The 26746-nt window shown below is 41.1% G+C and overlaps 1 protein-coding gene across 11 annotated transcripts in view; it reads left to right on the forward strand.

Annotated features, from left to right (window-relative positions):
- Positions 1–17236: 17236 nt before the first annotated feature.
- RFESD (Rieske Fe-S domain containing) overlaps positions 17237–26746 on the forward strand; it is a 28372-nt gene continuing 18862 nt past the window's right edge. For 2 of the 11 annotated variants that reach the window (XR_009007108.1, XR_009007109.1), the window contains exons 1-5: positions 17237–17373; positions 19111–19533; positions 23026–23135; positions 23218–23283; positions 25984–26058. Coding sequence is in view for 6 of the 11 variants with exons in the window: in XM_057540182.1 (XP_057396165.1) it covers positions 20621–20637; positions 22960–23135; positions 23249–23283; positions 25023–25286 (492 nt within the window). In the remaining 5 variants the exon portion in view is untranslated. The other 9 variants (XM_057540185.1, XM_057540182.1, XR_009007105.1 and 6 more) reach the window with 9 other exon arrangements.

Here is a 26746-nt window from a genome sequence, read left to right on the forward strand (position 1 = left end):
CTAAATTGTTACTAGTTCCCCAACCAGCTATTCTTTGTTTCCACATCTTCACATTTCCCAATCATTTACTCTTTTTTTTAAATTAAAAAAATATATATATTTATTTACTTATTTTGGTTGCATTGGGTCTTCGTTGCTGCGTGCGGGCTTTCTCTAGTTGTGGCGAGTGGGGGTTACTCTTCGTTGCAGTGTGTGGGCTTCTCATTGCAGTGGCTTCTCTTGTTGCAGAGCATGGGCTCTAGGCGCATGGGCTTCAGTAGTTGTGGCACTTGGGCTCAGTAGTTGTGATTCCCGGGCTCTAGAGTGTAGGCTCAGTAGTTGTGGCACACGGGCTTAGCTGTACCACGGCATGTGGGATCTCCCTGGACCAGGGCTCGAACCTGTGTCCCCTGCATGGGCAGGCGACAATCATTAACTCTTGAGTCAGCATTTTACTCCAAAAGACAAGGACACAGGGGCTTGTATATGGTTTCATTATTAGGTTATCTATGTCTCTTATGAACAGTCAAATGCTTAGAGGGAAGCTGACCCCTCTCCCACTCTAAGACTGGGCCTTAATTAGTCTAAGCACATCAAAGTCATTCCACCCCCCTTACCACCATGTCCCACTCAGAAATGGTCATGTGATCCAGTTAAAACCAATGAGATTGGGGGTAGGGTTATTGGGGCATCTAGGAAGGAAGTCCTTAACTCTTCTGAGAGAGCCACGGGAGCCAGCATGCTCTCTCCATCTCTCTCCCACCAAAGGTAAATGAGGGAGCATGTAGTGCTGCTGGCTGCTGGCAGCCCACCTCTCACCATGAGGGGCACCAGCCACAAGATGAAGCCAACACTGGATACAGCACACTGGAGAGATGAAAAGAACTAAGATCCTTAATGACCTCACTGAGCTGTAACATTAAACACCACTGAGGCCGACCTACTGGATGTCCTGTTAAATAAGCTGATATATTTTCTCACTGCTTAAGGCAGTTAAACTGGATTTTCTGTTATTTATAGCAGCAAACAACCTCTAATTGAAGAAGTTTGGCAAGAAAAAGTGTCTCATTTTAGCTTACTGCATGTTCTTTATCAAAAAAATAGGAACAATCCAAGTGTAATTTTATTTAGTCCATCAGCCAGTAGGTATTGAGGGACTGTATTGGGCTTAGTGGGGCAGATGGAAGAAAATCAAAGATGTAACTATTCATTTTTAAAAATTTATACTCTATGAAGAACTATAATTTTTGTGGTAAAGACTTTGTTGAGAAATTTCAACCTGTAATTATTACTGTTATTTGACATTATTTGCAAATTCTTACCATTGGTAATATTATTGACTTATTAATTCATTTATTTCAATATTTATTTATTAAAGATCTATCATGTGCAAAGTACAATGGCACTTATCATAGACATATATTACATTTAAAGTTTAGGTTTTGGGGTGGGAACTTAGGCCAACCATTACTGTATTTTCTATGGCCAGATCTGGAAGTAACAACCCTAAAATGTGCTGGGATAGACTACTATATGATGGCCCCCAGTGAATCACTCTTCTTGATATCCATCCCTTGTGTAATCTTTTCCCACAGAGTCTGGGTTTGGCCATGTGACTTGCTTTGGCAATGGACATCAGCAGATCTTTCACAAGCAGGGTTTTTTGTTTTTGGGGGTTTTTTTTTGGCTGCGCTGGGTCTTCGTTGCTGCGCGCGGGCTTTCTCTAGTTGTGGCGAGCAGGGGCTACTCTCCGTTGCGGTATGCGGGCTTCTCATTGCAGTGGCTTCTCTTGTTGCAGAGCACGGGCCCTAGAGCGCTCGGGCATCAGTATCAGTAGTTTGTGGCTCGTGGGCTCCAGAGCGCAGGCTCAGTAGTTGTGGCACACGGGCTTAGTTGCTCTGCAGCATGTGGGATCTTCCTGGACCAGGGATCGAACCCATTTTCCCTGCATTGGCAGGTGGATTCTTAACCACTGTGCCACCAGGGAAGTCCCTCACAAGCAGGGTCTTGATAAGCATTTATGCATAGGAACTGCTCTCTCAGAAAAGCTGCCCTGAGATGACCATGCCATGAAAAAGCCAAGCAGAGGCCCAGCTACTCAGCCATTCTATCTGGGCGCAGTTCCCAGATGACCCTCCAACTAAATGTACCCACATGAGTGAGCCCAGGGGAAACCAAAGGAAGAACTACCATGCTAACCCACAGACTTGTGAGGAATAACAACCATAGCCATTAAGTGTTAGGGTGGTTTGTTTCGCAGCAACAGATAACTAAATCATGGGTGGAGTAGTGAAGTGGCGTTGGATGCATTAAAAATGGGAGTCAAAAGACCCAGATATCAGAAACCTGGGTTCTAGTCTCCAACCACATGTCAAATTGGGAGATTTAACTGCTTACCATGTAATGTGATGAGGCCTCATGCTAACTTGAAATGAGAGAACCCCAAGCTCAGGGGATAGAGTTAGAGCCCCAACTCTAATCCCATTTCCACAAGGTGAAATCTCCTTCTATGGCCAAACCCTGGGTATCGTTCTGGGTATCGTTTTATTAAGCAAGGTACTATTGTCTGCCTTACAAAATACCCATGAGAAAAATAATGGGAACCACAACAATAATAACAGCTAAAATTTATTAAATAATTTCTATGAAGTTTGGCACTTTACAAGCATTAATTCATTTAATCCTCATAACGACTAAAAGGAATATATCATAACCACCTTCAGTTTATAGATAAGGAAATTGGGTCTACGGATAACTTGCCCAGGATCAAACAGCTCGTAAGTGACAGAGCTGTGGGGTTTTTTGTTTGTTCGTTTTGGGTTTTTTTTTCATCATCTGAACAGGTAATAGCCAAGAAGTTTAGCTGAGCCTCAGATACAGGTCTTGCTTTACAGACTTACGTGTCTGTTAGAGACACAGCCTAGACATACACAAGTGGGGGACAGGGGTGGGAGAGGGGGGATGTTGGATAAAAATGTTTACCAGAAGGGTGAAATGCATTTTAGAAAAACAGTACCTAATTATGTCAGAGAGTTTCATCATTTCAGCCTCCAAACGATCCAAATAAAGAACTCACTTGCTGGGAATGGAGGAGACAGTTCACCAGAATTCATTCTCCCCTTCTTATGCGGCTGCCCTGCCACAGACTGTATTCCCCAGTGTCTCTTGCAGCTAGTTACAGCTATGTGACCTGTTCTCAGCGATGGAATGTGAGCAAACGTGACATGTGTGGCTTCCAGACTTGGGCCTTAAGACATAGGGCTTGGGCTCCTCCAAGCTCTCTTTCCCCTTCCTATTGGCTGGAAGACACGATGTGACAGTCACATTATGTGACAATGATCAGGTTCAGCCATGCAGATGAGGACAACATCCTAGAGGTTCCTTCAGGATCTTGTGGGAGCACAGACAGCCTAAACTGTTCAGAAGATTATGTGAGAGAAATAAATTTCTGTCTTCTTTAAGCCGTGAACTTCGGGAGTCTGTTTATTACAGTAGATTAGTCTTTACCTCGACTAATATTTTGAGGTTGTACTAAATTAGACTAGGAGATGGTCTAAGAGCTCATCAGTTCCAGAGGCCCTCTGTGTTTCCAGGGGAGCTTGGTGTGAATTTAGGTGGAGCCAAGTCTAGAATATGAAACTGCTCAGAGGTCCAAGATGTCTGAGCCAAATCATACCTGTGAGACACATCTTTTATTGTCCCCAAAGGAAGTCCTTAACCTCAGGAAATACTTTTTTAAAAAATTTTAATCTAAAAGTTGAGTGCGTTAGAGAAACCTCATGTCCATGGACATCAATACAGAAGCAGGCATCCAAATTGTGGCAGGCACTCTGGTTGTCCACATTAACATTTCTTGTTTTCTTGCCTTGCTAGAAGAATCCTGATTGTGTTCAGAGGGCTAGAAATCACCTGGGAGCTTCTTCTTTACTCATATGTCTGATGCCTTGGCTGGGATATTCAAAGCTGGACTCAACAGGAACATCAACCAAAGTGCCTACATATCGCCCTCCATGTGGCTTTGGCTTTCTCACTGCATGACGGCCATAGAGTAGTCAAACTTCTCCTAAGGCAGCTCAAGCTTCCAAGAGCAAGTGTTCTAGTGAACAAGCCACATGGCTCTGTATGGCCTTGCCTCAAAAGTCTCACAGAAGCATATCCTCTGTTTCTACTGGTGGAAGCAGTTCCAAACCTGTCCAGATTCAAAGGCAGAGAACATAAACCCTACCCTCTAAGGGAAGAGGTGTCAAAGAATTTGCAGTCATATTTTAAAACTGCCACACCATCCACCAAGGAAGATAACCCTATCCCCTGCTCTGGGATATATATCTAAGACAGCCATGGTAATACCACTCCTCCTGCTAGTTGACTGGTTTGGGGCAATGAAACTAGAGGTAAGACCTTCTGGAGGCTACTGGAAAAGGTTTTGTAACCTTAAATAGTAGATACCAGTAGAGGCAATTCCTCCTCTTTCTCTGGATATTATAGTTTATGGATTTGACCTAAAGCTCGAACAGCCATCTTGCAACCAGAAAGGGAAGATAACCCTAAGAGAAGGCCAACACCTTAATCCTAGAATAGTGGAAAGGTAAAAAACCCAAGTCTTTGATTATGTAGCTGAGCGCCTGATTTAACCAAAGTTTGAGATCTCAGATCTTGTTATGTGAAATAATAAATTTCCTTTTTGTTTAATCAGTTTGAATTGCTGTTTTCTCTAAAGGCATCCAAATGGATATAAGGAATGCATTCTTCCGGGTTCTCCAGAGAAACAGTAATATATACAGAGAGAGAGAGAGAGACAGAGAGAGACAGAGAGACAGAGAGAGAGAGAAAGAGAAAGAGAGAGAGAGGGAGATTGATTCATTATAAGTAACTGGCTGGCCCAAGTGATTACAGAAGCTGAGAAGTCCTACAATCTTCTGTCTGCAGGTTGGAGACCCAGGAGAGTTGGTGGTGTAGTTCAAGATCAAGAGTAGAAGACGGATGTCCCAGCTGAGCACTCAGGCAGACAGAGTGAATTCTCCGAATTCTCCCTTCCTCCACTGTTTTGTTCTATTCAGGCCCTCAGTGGATTGCATGATGCCCACCCACATTAGGGAAGACAATCTGCTTTACTCAATTTACAAATTCAAATGCTAATCTCATCCAGAAACACCCACACAGGCACAGGCAGGAATAATGTTTAACCAGACATCTGGGCAGTCCATGGCCCAGTCAAGTTGACATAAAATCAGCCATCACAAGAAACTATGAGGGGACTTCCATCATGGCACAGTGGTTAAGAATCCATCTGCCAGTGCAGGGGACATGGGTTCAATCTCTGGTCCAAGAAGATCCCACATGCCGCGGAGCAACTAAGCCTGTGAGCCACAACTACTGAGTCCACATGCCACAACTACCGAAGCCCACATGTCTAGAGCCTGTGCTCTGCAAGAGAAGCCACTGCAATGAGAAGCCCGCTCACCGCAACAAAGAGTAGCCCCCGCTCGCCGCAACTAGAGAAAACCTGCACGCAGCAACGAAGACCCAACGCAGCCAAAAATAAATAAATAAATAATAGGGGCTTCCCTGGTGGCTCAGTGGTTAAGAATCCGCCTGCCAATGCAGGGGACACGGGTTCGAGCCCTGTTCCGGGAAGATCCCACACACACACACACACAAAAAAAAACTATGAGGTCTCATAACTTCGTCCCTAGTAAGAATCGTCAATTATGCTTGCAAATGTTTCTCTTCCTTACAGTGCTCTAAATGGTCTATCACTTCATCTAATTCTTTAAGCACAGAAGGATATAGATGATTGAAAATTCAGCCTGTACCATCATCCATGAGGTTATACTAAGAGAAAGGATTTGGGTAACACATACTGGACATTCAAGAATCACAATGCAAGCTGTGACCTTCATTCCTCTGGCCAATAAAGTCACACCACTGTTAAGAGCATTAGAATGGTCCCATTGTAAATGATATGGAGAACATTTCCTCAGCCAGCTGGATAAAATTTTTTAAGTATATTTTGAATTTTTCTTTAAGATTTTTACTCTTCACTGAGCATTTATCATTACAGTATATTTTTAAAAGGTAGCCACTGAGAGTCTGCCCTAGGCCAGCATGTCCAAGCATACTTTGTGAAGCAGCAGATGCTTCCATATTAACATATTCTAAAGAAAAAAAGAGTTTCATAGTTACATGTTTGGAATACTAGGTTAAATAGGTTTCCCTCTTTTTTTTTTTTTTTTTTTTACTTTTTATTATAAAATATACAGAAAACTTGAAGAATAATACAAAAGAACACCCACATATTCACCACTGAGATTCAACAGTTGTTAACATTTTGCCATCTTTGCTTTCATCCATATTTTTTGTTGTTGATTCTGAATAACTTGAAAATTAGTTGCAGACATCATGATATCATTACACCTCACCTCTGAATACTTGAACGTGCATCTCCTAAGACATTCTTGCATAACCACAAAAGCATTATCAAAAAATTAACAATAATTCCCTAATATCAACTAATATCCAGTCCAGATTCAAAAATTCCCTCTTGTCCTCAATATACTTGAATAGATTTTTTTATAACTATATATATATTTTAAATTTTTATTTATTTTATTTTTGGCTGCATTGGGTCTTCGTTGCTGCGCACAGGCTTTCTCTAGTTGCGGCGAGTGGGGGCTACTCTTTGTTGTGGTGCACGGCCTTCTCATTGCGGTGGCTTCTCTTGTTGCAGAGTGCAGGCTCTAGGTGCGTGGGCTTCAGTAGTTGTGGCACGTGGGCTCAGTAGTTGTGGCTCACGGGCTCTAGAGTGCAGGCTCAGTAGTTGTGGCGCATGGGCTTAGTTGCTCCGCGGCATGTAGGATCTTCCCAGACCAGGGCTCGAACCTGTGTCCCCTGCATTGGCAGGTGAATTCTTAACCACTGCACCACCAGGGGAGTCCTAGATTCTTTTCTTTTGAACCAAAATCTAATTACATTTGATGTTATGTCTCTTTCATCTCTTTTATTCTAAAACATCTTCACCGACCTTAAAAGATACTGTGTTTCTGAGGAGACCAAGCCAGTTGCTTTGCAAGATATCCCACATCTGAATTTTTCTGAGTATGTCCTCATAATATCTTCTAACTTATTCTTCTCTTCCCAACCAGGTGTCTTTACAGCAGTACGTCTCTGAGTCTTCAACATGTAAATGTGCAAAACGACTCCCTTAGTGGACACCTTTTCTAAGCCTCTGCCCTCTTCATAATATCCCTTTCTCTGGGAACTGTCCGCACCTCCAACACACACACTCTCTCTCTCTCTCTCTCTCTCATGCCTCTAGCAGTCATATATGGACTTTGTAACCCCATCTTCAGGGCCAGTCCAGTAGAACCATCGCCATGAAGACTCAGGCAGATATGACAACTGGTTACAGAAATTTGGACAGATTTAAGGAGGGGAAGACTAGGAAAATTAGGATAAAATATTCAGTGCATTAAGGGTGAGTTTGACAGTGACACAGTTATTGTAGCTATAGATATTGGTAATGCCCACACCTTAAGGGAACAGGTAAGAGAAATGTGTTGAGTTAGAGCCCTAGAGAAGACACAGCCAAGACAACACAAACAAAAGTAAAGCTAGGCTGGACAACAGTAGAGCAAGTACAGGTCTGGCTTAGATGTTGATCTGATGGAAAGTTATTTCCTGTTGGGATCAGCCAACTAAAGGACAGTTTGGTTTTGCACAAAGCATTATTTGTGCAGACCCAGCAAAAAAAAAAAATAGTCTAGGCTAGAAAACAGGAGAAAGTAAAAGGAAGCAAGGAAGGCACTCAGCTTGGCACACTGCATGTGGCAGAGAAAGAAAGAGATCAACATAAGAAGCAAGTTAATCTGTCAGAAGCTCAGCCAAGCGTTCCCAGAAGGAACACAGCACAGCAGAGGGGACTGAAGCACTGAAGGTATGTTCCACTATGCAAAGCCTGGGACATTCCAGACCTGAGGAATGGCAGTGTCTTGAAAAACATGTGGCAGGAGTATTCTTGCTCCCTACAACCTGAAGAAACCAGATGCAGAAACATCGACAGCAGAGTCAGAAATGTGCACAAGTGAGGGACCTCCCTGGCTGTCCAGTGGCTAAGACTCTGTACTTCCACTGCAGGGGGTACAGGTTCAATCCCTGGTCAGGGAACTAAGATCCCACATGGCGTGTGGTGTGGCCAAAAAGAAGAGAAAAGAAAATAGAAATGTGCACAGGTGATACCCCAGGTGGAGTGACGGTGAGGAATACTGGGGCATCAATCCTGTAAGCAAGTGGCTTGAACCCAATCCATTCCCTAACAAGAGGGGGTGAAAGCCACTGTGTTCAAGACTTAAAATGCTGCTCACAAGTGATGTGGAGACCTTGACACTATACAGACCCCATCCATGCCAGGAACCCCAGGCCCCTACCCTGTGGGTCTCATGTGAAGGGATTTCAGTTAGACTAACACTCTTGGACTCTCTCCCCTGTTGGGGTTAGAGGGGCCCAATTAAAAACAAAACAAACAACAAACAAACAAACAGACCTTTTCCATATCTGTGCTCTAAACCAATATCTTGGGAGAAATCAAGGTTCAGAGATTAAACCCTCTTGCAAGGTAAAGCCCAAAGGTAACAAAATCGAAAGAATTAAAGTTCAAATATCAAAATTTCCTGCCCTTGTTTGAAAAAAAATAAAGACCTCCTCGACTGGCAATTCTGTGTAGTCTCTGCTGGGGGTGTTCTTGAGGCCCCGTGAGTTGTGGGTCCTTCAGCAGAGGCAGCTGCAGCCTCCCTCGCCCTGGAATAAGTCAGTTCTTTAGGACCTCTTTGGTTCTATTCATTCAAATCCCATTTGAACAAATGAAGAGTCACACTCTTTTAAAGAGTTTGAAGTGTTAATAGGAAGCAGAATATTACTGCAGCATGGCCCTAAACCTACCTATCAAAGTTAGGAAACAAACCACTCCCCACCCGGAGAACAATAGCCAAACAAAGCGGTATTCCCAGAACCAAGTATTGCACTTGGTGTCATCAAAGATTCTAGCATAGACTTAGGATCTGAAAGAAGGAAAGAGCTTGGTCTCAGCTTCCCAGGCTGGCTGTCAGTTGGTCAATGCAGGTGGTCCAACCGTGAAGGTAAACTCAATTGGGAAAAATCTTTTCATAAGGGATTAATTTGGCATCATGTTTAAAAATCTGGGGTGGGGGAAGATCCATCTGTGCATTTATCTGAGACAGAGACAACTGAATCATTCCTGCCTTCTTGCAAGTTTACAAATTTACAAAAGTGGAGGCCTCAGTCTTTCTCTTACCAATTAAAAATCTCTTTTCCACTCTGAGCCCTCCTACTGGATCGAGCAGGGCCTCTATCACATCATGGAGCTCTCTTGGAGCATATGTTTTCAGTCCTGTGCCTCAGTGGCTGTTTTCAGTGACTTTGGCTAAGCAATCTGCCTCTAGGTATACTTTCTCCAGAGCCATCTTGACTCTGCATGGTGCAGAGTGACTGAACATGTGACATCCTACAGGAATCCAAGGAATCCCTCTATGCTTCCCTCTCTGGACCAGAATGCAAAATGGAATTTGGAGCGGCCCAAGCAGCGCACCTTACTCATGCCTGTCATGAACAATTTCCTGTTAGAAACTCATTGGTGCTCTGCAGCAGGCACAGGGCCAGCTGCCTTGTAGATTAAATGCAGCTGAGGGTAAATCCAGGTCACAATTGGGTGGGGTTGGGAGGTGGGGCAGGATCTCATTCAGAAAAAGAATACAAAATAATAAATTAAAAATTAGGTATGAAAGTGAATATTTATTTAGAATGGGCAAATAATCACAAAAATATAAAATTAAAAAATGAAAATAGCAAACATTTGTTAATCAATTGCCAGACACACCGCTATAATACTTTTTTCCTACAATTTTTGTCTTCCTACGCTTGAGCCATTGTTTCACGGTTTTTTTGTGTTTTTTAAAATAAATTTATTTATTTATTATTTTTGGCTGCGTTGGGTCTTCGTTGCACAGGGGCTTTCCCTAGTTGCGGCCAGCGGGGCCTGCTCTTTGTTGCGGTGCGTGGGCTTCTCACTGTGGTGGCTTCTCTTGTTGCAGAGCACAGGCTCTAGGCGCACAGGCTTCAGTAGTTGTGGCTCGCGGGCTCTAGAGCACAGGCTCAGTAGTTGTGGTGCACGGGTTTAGTTGCTCCACGGCATGTGGGATCTTCCCGGACCAGGGCTCGAACCCATGTCCCCTGCATTGGCAGGTGGATTCTTAACCACTGTGCCACCAGGGAAGTCCTGCTTCATGTTTTATGATAATATTTTCTATTTAAAAAAAAAAGATAACTCAATCTTTCTTACAGCATAATCTTTAAAAAAATTTTTTTAGTTGAAGTATACTTGATTTACAATATTATATAAGTTTCAGGTGTACAACATAATGATTCAAAATTTTTATAGATTATATTCCATTTAAAGTTATTACAAAATATTGGCTGTATTCCCTGTGGTGTACAATATATTCTTGTAGCTTATTTATTTTATACATAGTAGTTTGTGCTTTTTAATCCCCTACCCCTAACTTGGCTCTCTCCCCTTCCATCTCCCCACTAGTAACCACTAGTTTTTTCTCTACATTTGTGAGTCTGTTTCTGTTTTGTTATATTCATTCGTTTTATTTTTTTAGATTCCACATATAAGTGATAACAGTATTTGTCTTCCTCTGTTTCATTTCACTAAGCATAATACCCTCTAGGTCCATCCATGTTGTTGCAAATGGCAGACATTCATTCTTTTTTATGGCTGAGTAATATTCCATTGCATATATGTATCACATCTTCTTTATCCATTCATCTGTCGATGGACACTTAGGTTGCTTCCATATTTTGCCTATTGTAAATAACACTGCTATGAACATTGGGATGCATGTATCTTTTCAAATTATAGTGTTTTCGTTTCCTTCAGACATATACCCAGGAGTAGAATTGCTAGATCATATGGTAATTCTATTTTTACCTTCCTTAGGAACCTCCATACTGTTCTCCGTAGTGGCTGCACCAATTTACATTCCCACCAACAGTGCAAGAGGGTTCCCTTTTCTCCACACCCTCTCCAACATTTGCTATTTGTAGACTTTTCTTTTTTTTTTTTTTTAATTTAATTAATTTATTTATTTATTTTTGGCTGTGTTGGGTCTTCGTTTCTGTGCGAGGGCTTTCTCTAGTTGTGACAAGCGGGGGCCACTCTTCATCGCGGTGCGCGGGCCTCTCACTATCGTGGCCTCTCTTGTTGCGGAGCACAGGCTCCAGACGCGCAGGCTCAGTAGTTGTGGCTCACGGGCCTAGTTGCTCCGCGGCATGTGGGATCTTCCCAGACCAGGGCTCGAACCCGTGTCTCCTGCATTGGCAGGCAGATTCTCAACCACTGCACCACCAGGGAAGCCCCTATTTGTAGACTTTTTGATGATAACCATTCTGACAGGTATGAGGTGACATCTCATTGTGGGTTTGATTTGCATTAAACATTTTTAATTGACAAGAAGCATAAAACAGCTTGTAGTCCTAGTACAGGTTTGTGTGCTCATAGGAATCCTGATAAATTCTGTTTCATATGATTCCCATCAAGAAAGGTGTATGGTGGATTTATAGTTTAAATGCTGTATTATTGAGCATATCCCATGTGTACTATGTCTATGAGAACAGAATCTTATGCTTACAATTTTACAAAAAATCTGATGACAGAATTTTCCATAGAGCAGTTTCTGGCTTTACCATTTCAAACTCTGTTTTTCCTCCAGCACTCCCATACTTCCTGAGCCAGACATCACAGCACATACTCACATGTTAATAGAACCCTAGCCCTCACCTCCATGTCAGCAAATGAGGAGAGTCATTACAGTGGACAGTGGGAGTATCTTTGGAAGCCATTTCTACACTAGGACAGCCAGCAAAAACATAACTATACACAGAATTGGATGCAAATCATATAAATGATCCCATTAAACCTGTGTATTGCCAACTCAACTACCTCTTAGCCAAATTCCTAAAATGCCTGAGTGACAGAAGGAAAAGAGACAAAGGCCTTAATCCATTTAAATCATCTCACTTCTGTACATTTTACAGAAATATATGACCACTATTCTTTTCCCTCTTCTCTTTCCTTCCTGAACAATTCAGTCCTAAAGCCAGCAGGTGGGACAGAGTAGAGACCCATGCTGGCTGGCTGGGGGAGTGGGGTGACGCACAGTGGCTCAGAGTGGGGTGAAAGCACGAGTGGGGTAGATGTCAACATGGTGGTGGAGTAAGTCTAGCTTGTGCTGAGCGAGAAGGGAGTGGAGTGGCAACCCTACAGGGGCGCAGAGTCCAGTCTCTGTGATGTTCCTGCCAAAAACGCATGACCTGAATCTAATCATGAGGAAATGTCAGACGAACCTCAATTGACAGATATTCCACAAAATAAATGTCAGTGTCATGAATGTTAAGGAGAGACTGAGGAACTGCCCCAGCCAAGGAAGCTAAAGAGATATGACAACTAAAGCCAACTTGATTCTGAACTAGATGTGAGGATTAGATAGTGGAAATATGTCAGTGTTAAATTCCTGATTTTGAGGGTTGTATTGTGGTTCTATAGAAGAATACCCTTTTTTTGTTGGAGGAAACACACACTAAAGCATTAGGGGCTGATGGGGCATCAGATGGACAACATATTCTCAAATGGCTGTTTGGGGGATAGAGTTCCCTGTATTACTTTTCTGTAATTTTGTATGTTTCCAAATTACATTAAAAGGATATAAAGGACGACCATGTGAACACATTATTAGGGTCCCTTATGACCTTGGAAAGGGCCTACAAAAGCGAGGGGACCTGAGGCATAACTTCACTGCCTCTAACTGTAGCAAATATTATTCTACCCAGTATTGTCTGAAAGGCCAATGTAGCAAAAGACATTTTTCCTATAATATAGTCCTTGCCTTAGTTATGCCTGATTTCAGAGGTCTTTGTGGCCTCCCTACCTCTGCTGAGTCCCAGTGTGGTAGAATAAATATGTTCTGAACATGGTTCAAGGTCAAGGAGCAGCAGTCTGCACCCTAAGGCCCACATCACCTAAGACTCTCTGGGCTGTGCCTTTGCTGGGCCCACGTAGCTCTGTGCATATTTGCTAAGCCTGGCTTGGTACTAATGGCCCGTGTTTTGCTTGAGGCTCAGGGCAGACTACCCTGGTGTTCACTGACTACACTCCTTTCTCCACCCCCCACTTATGGCCAGCTTGTGTTTCATTTGCTTCATGCCCAGGACTTGGAGTTCCACCTGGAAGACAGAAATCAGGAGTGAGCAAGAAGCCTTATAATTTTTTCTTAAAATCTCCAACCTTCACTCCCTTTTTGGTATGCTCAGCTCAGCCCCTTCCTTCTCATTTCTACAGATCTGTGTGCCTGCAGAGTACAACCTCACCTGTCTTCTCAAGAGGACAGCTCTAAGGCAGAAAGCAGCAGTTTAATTCAGGAGACTGTTAGCAAGTCCATTTGCTTGCACATTTAACCCACTCCAATCTAGATTTCCATTATAAATACAGCTTACACTTTGATCACTTTCTGTATCTCAGTTGGTTCCAAACTCAGGCAGGAAAGAAAGGTGCTATTTATTGGGTCCTCTCAAAGTCCAACACAAATAAAATCACCTTCCAGAGTGATGACAGCAGATAAAAGAAGCAGAGTCATTTGAAATACATTTTAGGAAATAGAACTGACAGAACTCAGTGCTGGATTAGATACAGGTGGTTTTACGGGTGTCCCTAAAACCACCTCATGTTCAGGGATTCACTAAAAGGACTCATGGGACTCATGATATAGTTCTTCTCACGCTAAGATTATTACAATTACGATGATGTTGTAAGGATACACTGCTGGATCAAAGGAAAAAGAACACAGGTGGAATATGGAAGGATCCACGTGCAGGCTTCCTTATACGTGCTCCCTCTCATGAGGGGTCACACACAGCTAGCTCCCCCTTCCTCCAGCAATGAAAATGCAGAAACATGTATGCAATGTTTCTGCCCAGGGAAGCCCATTAGAGACTCAGCACCCAAGGTTCTTACTGGGGGCTGGTCACATAGGCACCTCTGCCCAGCATATACCAAAGTTCCAACCTCCCAGAAGGAAAGCAGGTTGTGGTTAGCATAAACCATACTGTTTGTACAGTTTAGGCACAGTGAGTCACCCTTATTGCTCAGGGAAATTTTTATATCAGTGTAGGAAACGTTTACCAACCGAGTTCCCAGATGCCAGCTAAGGGCCAACCTTGCCAGCAGAGCTTTTTAAGGACAGTAGTCTCAGGTCAGATGTGTTAACTGTTCTGCATAGGACGAGTGAAGAAAAGGGAGATCTCAAGTATGGCATTTAGGTTTCTACCTTAACCATGTGAATAGACAGTGTTGTCACTTATGGAGATGGAGAAGACAAAGGAAGAACAGGTTTATGGGAGAAATTTAGCATTTCAATTTTGAACATATAAAATTGGAGACACCTGTGTATGAGACATCAGGTTAAACTATGCTGTTGCAATTGTAAACAACCTTAAAATTTCAGTGGCTTAACACCACAAAAGTTTATTTCTCACATTAGTTACGTGTCTTTTATGGCTTGACAGAGGTTGGTGAGTTGGGGGTGCTGATGGAGGCTCCACCATCTAGAAAGTCAACTGTGACAGAAAAAGACACAGCTGATGAGGTCTTATATCTGTCCTTCTATGCTTCAGTCTGGGAGTGACAGCCTCAACTGACTATAGGTGGGGCTGGGAAATGTGGGCTAGTAGATGGGATATTTGATGAACACCACTGTTTCTGTTGTAATATCCAGGTGGGAATATTATGCAGGCATCCACACAAATCAATGTTGTTCAGACTTTCATTTTGGAGTTGTAAGCAGATAGGTGGTATATAAAGCCACCATCACTTTCTCATGATCGTAATCCCAATGGCCGAATACAGGCAATGTTATCACCCTTTTCTGGTTTGAAGGAGTAGGAAATCCAGATTAACTGATACTCTTCAAGACTCCCTGTAGTGAAACTAGCAACATACAAAGGTTTTCACTAGCTCACAAGACGGACTTTGGCTTAGGACTGAAGGCAGTTTTTGAACCTCTCTGAAGGAAACGTTTGGTCTCAGAAAAGCTCGCCTAGAAACAGCTTGCTGCTAAGAGCAGAGCAGGGGGCCCACAAAGGTGGGAAGGGACATCTGAAACTATTTATAGACAAAGATATTGAGGGGCAACATCATAGAGGGAAAGCTGTTTTTGGTGACTGGGAACAGAACTCCTGCCAGGGCTACCACTAGGTGTCACTAGTAGGAAAGGGAAGCCTGAAAGAACTAATGGAAGGAACTGACACAAAAATTGGTTCCAAGGAGAGAAGTAGAAACTGCCCCCAAATGTCCTCAGGTAGAACTTTGTGGAAGTGTTGCTCACACTGGCTGGAACTGTTCTACTGCCAAGAAAAGAAAGACAGGGGTGGGGGGGAGGGAAGGGGAGAGGGAGGGAGAGAGGGAGAAAGGAAGGAAGGAAGGAAAGGAGGGAGGGAGGAAAGGAAAGAAAAGGAAAATGACAGTAGGAATCATAAATTTTATTCTGAACTGTAATGACTTTCAAATGGACTTTATGGGTTCCCGCTGTTAACTCACATGCCTGTGCCAGCTAGGCTGGGCACATACCTTTGTGTATGTGAGTCTCAGAAGTGGAGAGAAGTAGTTTATTCTGCCTCCCACTACAGCTTTCTAAGCATTTCATATTTTCATGTGGCCAACCACGTTAATACTTTAGGTAGAGATAAAAGAAAGTTTTGCATTTCTCTCTCATTCTTCTTGTGTACCTAAGAGTGCTTATCTACTGAGGTCTCCAATTGATTCAAAATCATATTTAGAGGTCAGTGGATCTAAGAGGTGTCCTATTTTAATGCCCGAATTATGCCAAAGAAAAAAAGAAGTACTTTTCATTAAAAATGGCAAACTTATTTAGTCCTTCAATGACACAAGCCGAGGATTGCTAACATGCTCCATGTGCCAATAAAATAATTTGGGACAGCTAACAGATAATGTAAATTATAATAAATCCAAACATATTTTATTATCACTTTGGTAAAGCGATTCAACAAAACTAGATGGTTAATTTGTACTTGGCTCATTGAAACAAATGGTCAAAAAAGGAAATTATCCCATAAAATATTACTGTCACCCTGAAACTATACTGAAAGGAAGAGAAATAGCACTGGAGACAAATCCATTATTCTGAGCTTCTCAATCTTTTATAAGTTTTGGCTCATAGAAAAAAAATGGCATTTATATGGCATACTGGGGTAAATGAATAAGGCTCTGGGGCTTCAGCTGCCCCTGGCCCATTGGGCCTCTCAAGGACCTGAGATCAGTATGTCAGCATATTAAATATAGATTGTGGGTTTCAACCTTAAGGTCACACTGGAATCACTTGGGAGGTTAGAAAAAATATGTCGATTCCCCCTCTTCCCATGACCCGTGGAGATTTATTTCATTGGTTTGGGCATCACGAGTCCCAGGTGACTAAACTGTGACCAAAGTTAAAAACCACTGCATTAGGAGATAGCCAAGGAAACTTAAAAAACCTACGAGACTCATCTAGCTTCCAACTTTGAACACAAGTATGAGGTGTGTGGGTTTTGTTTTGTTTTGTTTTTGTTTTTTTCTCAGGGAAGTATAAACAGAAAAAAAGTTGCAAAGTTCAAAAAATGAAAGTGAAACCCATTTCCCCCAAGTAATCACTCTTAATTTTTTAAAAAGCATATGTATATATCTACATATTTGTATCTCGAGAAATAATTTTTATTTATACCAAAGAAAGCACATTCCAATGTGCTCTTGAGTATGTGGCTACAAAGTAATTCACATGTCTACACTGTATTTTATTTAACCACTTCCCTGTTGATGCCCATTTGAGCTACTGTCACTCTTTCCTTGCAGTAAACATCTTTATACATAGATTATATACATCGTGACGAACTTTGGTAAATATTTTTATAGAGCTAAATTCCCATAAGACCCCTGAGTGAGTTTAAAATCTGGATAAACGTGGTGAGCTCAACAAACATTTAAAAATAAACTGATGGCACCTACGTTTGTCAAACACGATTAAGACTGTCAGTTCGGAGGTCCCGGCGGACCGCGGGTGGTTGTCGGTCGCTGTCAGGTGGGGTCGTCAGCCAGCTGAGCCCCAGATGCCGTCCCGGGGGCGGGGTCAGGTGCGCTCGGGTCACGTGGGCAGCTTCGCCCCGCCCCGCCCCGCGGAGCTCCACGCGGTGGCCGGAGCCCTGGCTGGCTCAGTAGCCTCACGCGGGGGCGCTGCAGCCAGGTCTCGCGGAGGTCGAGCAGGGGACTTGAGGCAGGTAAGTTCTGTTCTTGCCGCGGGGTTGGGCGGCCGGGCGCCGGGCGGGGCTCACGAGGCTCGCTGCTTCCGGCCGGACAGCGGGCCAGGGCTCGGGCTTCCGGCGGCGGTGGCGAGTTGGAGCAGGCGAGGGCGGGTGTTGTGTGGCTCTTGCTCCCGGCCCTTCTGAGCGCTGCAGCTCTGCCGGCCTCGATGCCGCGTTCCTTAACCGTTAACCCCCAGCGCAGGCTTCCGCCCGGGCACTGCAGGGTCACCGAGCTTGTTCACCGTCGAGTCTGGGCCGCACCCCGGACCTGCCGCCTCAGTGGGCGTTTTTCAACAAGCTTTCCTGGCATTTGTGCGCTCTCACGCCTAAAAACCGCTCCAGGGTTTCTGCAGCCAGCCGTCCTAGTTATCCGTCTCCTGAGGTCTGCAGGCGGAGCGATCAGCCACATCTGGACAGCCACGCTCGGGCTGTCTCTGCGGTTTTTGAGCGCCGGTCGGTCTGAAAACTGCAGGCCGTCTTTACTCAAACGTTAAACACAGCTTGAAGTCCTCGCTCATAAGCTGTCAGAGAGGGCAGGCCTTAGAGATGGCCGCTACCGTGATCGCAGCGTTTCCCACGCTCCGGCCGTACTCTAGACACGACTATGGAGAGGCATTTATCCCTCACCACCGCCCTATGTGCAGGGCTTTCTTACAGCCGCGCACCTGCAGCGCAGCGAAATTAGGCGACTTCTCCCAAGTCACGCAGAGCTGGGATTTAAACCCAGGTGAGCGCACCTGGTGCTCAAAGATCTCTAATATCACAGACGACGGTAGCTCCAGGGCGGCTGCTCAACTTGATTAAATTATTAGGGAAATATTCTGTTTTAAACATTTGTTGACACGACTCTTGCACATTGGCGTTCCTAAATTTAAAAAAATTCAGGACCATCGTCTTCGGATATATATATGGTGTATACACACACATATCTTTACTAAAAGGTTTTGTACCTTCAAGATAGTTTACCCGCAGGCCACCTATTTTTATAAGTCTGTGGATGCTACTTAGATAAAATGTTAAGATTTATATATCAGTGTGCACAAAGTTTAGACTCATAATATCTCGGTTTGAATCTTCACTGCTGTTTTGTGAGTTTGGGCAAGCTTTTGTTAAAGAAGGACCTTTACCCTTAGTTTCCTCATCTGGAAGATAGGCATTTTTCTGAGAATTAATGAATTCGTATATGCAAAGAGTCCAAGCACTTGGCACTCACTGAAGGATAGCTAGTTTTATCTGTTATTATTCTGCCATCCAAAGCAATATAAAACTAAGGCATTTCTCTTCTCTGAACCTAAAAGCAAGGGTGTCACCCTGGAGCTATGCATTCTGATAATGTGTAGGCCAAGTCCCCAGACTCAGTAAAAGCAACTTTGTGCTTTTGTGCTCAAGAAGAATAACAAATTCCTTTAATTTCATGTTTCTTTTGTCCCACTGCCTTCTAGAAACTTAAGTTATGCTTTTTAAAAATTCAACCTGAATAGATTCCCTATGCTGGAAAGGTATCTAATAGAGACAGAGGATCCATTTAGCTAATTTGTAATTTTATGTGGTGTTAGCACCTTTAGAAACCTAATTTTAGGCACAGGCCAAAAAATATTTCTTGAAGAGAACTGTGGAATAAAATGGCTCAACATTTCAGAAGGCAGTTTTCTTCCTCTGGCTCCCATACTGGGTAAGCCGTTTAATTTTTCACTTTCTTTTTATTCTGTTAAGATTCTACTATCTTGGGGACTTCCCTGGTAGCACAGTGGTTAAGAATCCGCCTGCCAATGCAGGGGACACGGGTTGGAGCCCTGGTCCAGGAACATCCCACATGCCGTGGAGCAACTAAGCCCATGTGCCACAACTACTGAGCCCGCGCACCACAGCTAGTGAAGCCCGCGCGCCTAGAGCCTGTGCTACACAAGAGAAGCCACCGCAATGAGAAGCCCGTGCACCACAACAAAGAGTAGCCCCCGCTCGCCGCAACTAGAGAAAGCCTGTGCGCAGCAACAAAGACCCAACACAGCCATAAATAAATAAATAAATTTATAAAAAATAAAAATAAAAAAAAGATTCTACTCTCTTAAAGTTGACTCAAAACAGAGGAAATGTGTGGGAGCATATGAATAGTGCATCAGACTAACAGTAATTAAGGTGAACACACTGACTTGTGTTGTTGTATGAATGGACTGTGATATTCACAATATTTAATTAAGAATAATATGGGTGTTAATTATAGTCACCAGATATCATAAATAAATAGAACCACTTATGATGCTTAGAGGGAACAATTATTTGAAGGATGAGATAATACTTTCCTAAGCAAAATGCAAATGCAAAACTAATCATATTTCTCTGAAATCTTTATCGTTTAGCCCCAGCTTTCTCTGCTCATTTCTTATCAGCCCCTGCAAAGTTGCCTACAGTTTTCCTCGGTTGGGGGAAAACCCTGCAAAGACTTTATGTTCTAAGAGACTTAAACGAAGAAGGATAATGTTTGGTTCTCATGTATTTGGGAGTTGGGTAGAACTTAACTTCTGAGGCTACTCCACATCTCATGTGTTTTGTTGCTTGCTTGATACTAGTATTTCTTTTCTAGTTTTTGCCTGGAAAAAAAAAAGTAAGAGAACTATTCATTTATTTCCTCCTGTAGTGGCAAGTCTTGAAATAAGCTGTACAAAACTTTCAAATAGTCCATTCATGATCTATGTACAGGCACATTCTCTGAGGATAGAAAGTACCATTTTATCCCTTTTCTTGGATTTTGGACCATTTGCTACATAAATATAAAGTAGGATACAACTTAAATATTGAAAAAAAGTAATTTTAAATATAAGACTAAATGTAATATATTGACAGACATTTAAGAAAATTTGTGTTTATTATCCCCTTGCTTTTCTTTGTAAATTTTCCCTATATACATTTATCCATGAATAATATATTTAGTTTTGCCCCTTTTTCCGTTTGATAAAAATGGAAGCATACTCTGAATTCTTAAAATTTTTTTCATTTAAAGTTACATTTTTGAAATTAATCCAACTTGATGTAGCCATACATTTTTCACTGCTAAACAGCATTGCATTGAATGAGTATAAAAATTATCCATTCTACTGTTGATGAATTTTGAGTTGTTTCCTGTCTTTTGCTGTTATAACCATTCTTGTTCATGTCTCCTGGTGTACCTGTGCACACTTCTCTGGAATATACCTGAAGTGGGTCGTGAATATACTGGGTCGTGAATATGTTCAGCTTTACTAGGTAACGCCAGACTGTCTTAACTCTAATTTATGTCATCACTATATCAGTTGCTCCATATCCTCACCAATACTTGTTATATTTTTTTGCCAGTCTGTTGGATAGAAAATAGTATCCAATTTTGACTTTGCTTTACATTTCTTTTGCATTTTCCTACAAATGAGGTTGAGCATCTTTACATGTGATTACTAGCCATTCAAATTTCCTCATCTGTGAAATATTTTTTCTTGTCTTTTGCCTATTTTTGTAATGGCTATTTGTTATTTTCTTGTTTATAGGAGTTCTTCATATATTCTGAATCTTAGTCCTTGGTCAGTTATATGTGTTTCATATTCCATATTTTTCTTTTTCTTTAGCCAATTTCCCCCTCTCCTCTTTTCATCTCTCTGTTCCCATTTTTCTTATCATTGTTGCCCCCTGTCTGTTCTGTCACAAAATGTGATAAAGGCTGCACATCCAACAGTGTGGAGTAAATGTTACCACCTGAGTAATTTGTGTACTTTGGGTACCTGCCAAAATCAAGTAAAACCAGGTAACCATTTAGAGATGTTGTAATACAGCCTCTGGTCAGCCATGGCTAACCCAGAAAATCGAAATGTTGGATGTACTTCAAGAATTGTATTAGATCTTATTCCCTATTGACACTCCCACTCCAAGTTATTCTGTTGAATTCTGTAATTTGAAAACTCCCAAATTTATATCTTTAGTGATTCTCAATGCTAGTCTCATATATCTGACTTTGGACTTGATATCTCCCTGGATGTCTTTTAAGTACCTCAAACTCACTATGTGCAGTATGTAACTAGTTCCTGATTTTTCCATTCCTGCAAAATATCATTCCTTTCTCAGTCTTCCCATTCACAGTCACAGACCATGTAGTTGCACAAACCTAAAACCTGGGAGCTACCCTTTATTTCTTTTCTGTTGCTCCTTCACTCTAGTTCATGAGCCCAGCCTCTTGTGCCTCACTCAATTTTCTTACTGGGGAGGGGAAGGAGCTTTGAATTCAATGTATAAAGGAAAGCATTACACAAATCAGGTTTAGGAAATAACAGAGATGTCAAATTTGTACACTGAAGTTTGCATTGTTAACCCTTGCTCCAGTTATTCGGAGATAAAGGAAAAAGCACAACCCTTTGAGTGGCCTCAATTTTTGTGATTTTTATTGCATTACATGCAAAGATTCAAAATATACTCTTGCCTAGGGGAGAAAGTTCTTTGTCAATCCTAAGCTACATGGTTCTTTACACTTTTTGAAAGTTATGGACCACTACAATCTCTCTCCTGAGATAGGGAGAAAAAGCAGGAATGTTTCCAGAAACTTTGGGATAGCAACCCTAATGAAAAGAGGATAGGAATAATAGGCCAGATTTAGAATTAGAAGTGGAGAAAGAACAAATATAGAAATTCTTGGCAAAACATGATATATAGTTTTATTTAGAAACTATCATAGGAAAAAACCTTAAATACCCTCATACGGGAGGCCCTTGGGAAAATCCTCTACATGGGGCCTTAAATGCCTGACAATGATATATCTTGATGTTTCTTTCTTATGGAATTAACAGACTATGGCTGTATTCTTAAAGTACACAGAAGTCTCTTTGAACGGTTGCTTTCAAAGAAATAGGCTGGATCTCTGTGCTAAGAAAAAAATATATTTAGAATACCTACAAATTCTCTAAAATTTATATACTTCTATAAATTAATTGAGGAGAAAGTCATATTTTTGAATGCCCAAAGAAGACAGAAGAAAGTAATGACATTTTGTGTGAGTTAAGAAAATGGAAGACATCCATTCACACTTATCCCCTCCCACTAGAATACAGTTATCTGGTTGATCTATAAGAGCTGGCTTGCCCACTCCAGGCAAAACCAAGTGAGCCACGTCAACCAAGGGGTCCAAGACTATTCAGACTATTGAAAAACCCTACCTTCAACAGAAGCTGAAAACAACATGGATAATAGGCAGATGTTGTTTACCACTGAATTTGAGAGGGAATAAAAGGATAGTGATACTTTAGTGTCTGTATCTTAGGAGTTCTGAAATATCTGTCTAATGCAATGAAGTGAATCAAGTACTAGTCCAGCCTCAAAGTAGGCAGTCCTCCCTAATTTTGGCAAGTTTTAAGAGCTCTAGCTGACAATCATGACTGACTATTATCCAGTATTTTTTTTTTTATTTTATATAGCTACAAAAAAGTACCTCCATAAGTCTTCTCTTATGATATGATTATCTCTGTGAGTTAAGTGTAGTGGAACTAGTGAAGACCACCTGTCATTTTTTTTCTTTCTTTTTTTGTTTGTGGTTTGTTGTTGTTCAACTAGCATGGATCCTGATGGCTCTGAGCAAGATCCTGAAACGAAGAAATATTCTTCTGTCTGTGTTGGCAGAGAAGAAGATATTAAAAAATCTGAACGAATGACAGCTGTTGTCCATGATAGAGAAGTGGTCATCTTCTACCACAGAGGAGAGTATCATGCTATGGATATTCGCTGTTACCGTAAGATTTTAGTTTTCATTTGTAAACCTTGTATTTGTTTACTATCCACGAAACTTCAAAATTTCATTTTTTTTTTTTTTAGTGACTAGATGTAATATTCAATTCCTTTGCAGACTCAGGAGGACCTTTACATTTAGGAGAAATAGAGGTATGTAAAATTATATCTATTCTCAACAAACTCACATGTTTCCTATTTATATTCTTACTATATTTACAGTCTCTATTCAAAAATAATTTATATTTGGGTTTGAACTATATTTTAATGCTTTGAGTACAATTACCAATATTCTAGGAATTCACAACACTACAATGTAAAGAAAACCATTTTACAGGTAAATATGAAAAATATGCCTGTCTTCTGACCTAGCAAATATACTCTAAGAGATCTACCCTGCATATTATTGCACAAATGTTTAAGTATATATACACTTACCTATATATATACTAAAGTATATATATATATATATACACTAAAGTATATATATATATACACACACACACACATATATAGGAGAGGTTCAGTGTAGCGAAAAGTTGAAGGAAATCTAAATGTCTTAACAATAGGAAACAGTTTAAATTATGAATAGCCATGCTATGGAATAGCATACAACCATTAAATTAATGAGGCATGGATTGTCAACTATATTTTTGAGTGAAAAAAGCAAGTCGTAGAATAATAGGTCTAATGAGATCCCATTTTTTAAAAATAAAAAATAACATTCACTTTTTACTTTATACACTTCTACATAGTTTGAATTTTTCCAATGTGTATATATTACTTTTATAATTTAATAAAGATATAAAAATATATATTTTAAGAAAGAAGTAACACTGTGAAGGCTTAACTGAGGAAGGAATGGGGACACTTACTTCCTTGCATTCTCAAACCAGCTGCCTAATTTCTTGTTTTCTACTTCATGAAACTTCTCTCTCTCTCCTTCTCCCTCTCCCCTCACTATCCCTACCTCTCTGACTGGTACAAAGTACATGCTTAAATTTAGTGTTCCACTCTCTCTACACTTCATATCTACCCAGTTCCACACCTGTCCTCATGTTAAAACGTGTGTTTAAATTATGAATGAATTTATGAATTATGAAACTGTTGTTTGCTGATGGTTCTGGCAGGGGAAGGTGGTACAAAACAGCATTTCTGCACTTCTGGTGTAGAGATAAAATGTAAGCATCTGGATGATAGTGTGGAAGAATTTCCCTCAGTTTCTGACCATAATGACAGCTGTAAGACCTTGCTACTCAGAGTGTGGTCCATAGACCAGCAACACTGGTGACACCTGGGAGTGTCTTAAAAATGCAGAATGTTGTGCCCTGCTCTTGGACTACGGAACTTAAACAAGAGCTGCCTTTAAACAAGATCCAGGTGATTCCCATGCTTTTTAAAATTTTAGAAGCACTGCTTTAAGACAGTTAAAAGTTGGGAATTAACTACTTTGGGTCATAAATTGCTCTTCAGTTAACATATGCACTTACGCCTTTAGTAACCTCTCTTGAAATTATATCTGAAGCTTACCATTCTTCCACCAGCTAGTGAAAATTCATTTAGAAGCACTTGAAGCCCTTGCCCCATTTCTGTCAAGAAAGTGACATTAATGTCTAACAGATAACAACACACTGCAGTCACATGGTGTAGTTGCCTGAGCTAGTTATCTTCTGATAGAGCTCTAAGAAACTGGGTTTCTTATCAACTGCAAAAGGAACTTGATGACTGCTAAGATTAGATTCTGCCTTATGCTGAATAATTGGTAAATGGCAGGAAAAAAGAGAAGCCTGTTTTTTAACCTGGTTCTTCTGCAATAGATTCTGTTCTGAGCCTGAGGTTTATTGTCAACATTGGAAATGTCATATTATAAAATCAATTATTTCTTTCCCCAGGAATTTGATGGACGACCATGTATAGTTTGCCCCTGGCATAAATACAAAATTACTTTGGCCACAGGAGAAGGACTGTATCAGTCTATAAACCCTAAAGATCCATCAGCAAAACCCAAGTGGTGCTCCAAAGGAATAAAGCAAAGGATTCACACAGTGACAGTGGACAATGGGAATATTTATGTGACTCTTTCTAATGAGCCTTTTAAGTGTGACTCTGATTTTTATGCCACTGGAGTCTTCAAAGTAATTCAGAGTTCTTCCTGATAAAATTTTATGGCAATGAAAAATGTTGTGTATGTTTTGAAACTATTTTTAGAATAACCTTGCTTCAATACCAAAGATGATTAACTTTTTCCAAAAGAGGCACATTTATTATCTTTAACAATCATATAAATGAAAGGTTCAAAAGCACATGTACTTAGTGTGATGTCAGGATCATCATCAGGATCTACAGAATACATTTCAGCCAATCCTCTGGATTGATTGAAACCTGAAGGTTATAGGTTTAGAATATGCATTTTAAGAAGGATGAAAATAATTTAGAATAACCAAAGTGAAGAAAGGTTAAAAAAATTAGATCTACTAAGAAAAATTTAGGGGGAAAATCCCGACTTGATATAGCAGACTTTATCATGGAAAAATTTTAATGTATACAAAGTAAACAGAATAATAAACCTCCACCACCCACCTTCAACAATTACCAGCATTCTTCCATTCTTGTTTCATTGATGCATGTATTCATCACCTCCCCTACTGATCGTTATAATTTTTTTTAGGTAAAATTTAAACACACTGAAATGCTTAAATCTTAACTGTTCAGTTTTTCCAAATATATAGCAGACCATTTACACTTAAAAAATACCTCCCAAAATGGGATCAGTTTACATGCTGAATTTAAAAACAAGAAACTTAATTTGCCTGACATCAAGACCAAGTAAACTTTGGCTCCGTTTCTCTCCAGTCAAGGCAGTTTCAAAGTAAGGAAGATACAGCTGCTCCCCAGCCATACGAGATGTGAAAGTTTCTGCGAGCCAAGGTACTTTGAATGCCTATATGAAATTTTCAAATAAAGTTTTTTTAAATTTTATTTTTATAGAATTTTGTGCATGTATGTACAACTAAGTGTTTCATGTAAATGTTATAGAGAGAAGAGATATAGGGTGTTGTTTCTCAGAGTCTTCTGAGTTTATAGGCAGGGTTGATACTAAGTTGGTTCACCCTGCTTTTTCTATGCCAGTTATTTATGGCCAACGCTGTTCTGGTTGCGTCGTGCCCACACTGTACTATAAAACCCTGGGTACTGATCATCTAAAACTCAGCATCACATAGTAGAATATAAGAGTAGGTGGGACCAGAAAGAACTAGGATGAACAGATTATTAATTCAGAGTGCGAAAAGCTGTTTGTCAAAATTGGAGCTTAGTTTCAAACCACAGTAATCTTCTTAGTGACACAGGACTGAATTAAGGCTTAATATTCTAAGGGGCCCACCTGGATCCCTTCCTTTGGTTATTGTTAAAATAAGTGAATAAAGTATGTATCATTAAGGCTGTGCTTACAGAGCCCTTTGCTACATATTATTACATTTTTTTTCTGATGTATTGCTACATGCTACCCATATTCCAACACTTGCTATTCATTAGACTACTAATGAGCCAGGGCTGGGCTTTTTATAAATACTATTTTTGGCAGCAGCTACTCATCAGGTACAGGAAATGTACCATC

This window comes from Balaenoptera acutorostrata, chromosome 2 (genome assembly GCF_949987535.1).
Source record: "Balaenoptera acutorostrata chromosome 2, mBalAcu1.1, whole genome shotgun sequence".
NCBI lineage: Eukaryota > Metazoa > Chordata > Mammalia > Artiodactyla > Balaenopteridae > Balaenoptera > Balaenoptera acutorostrata.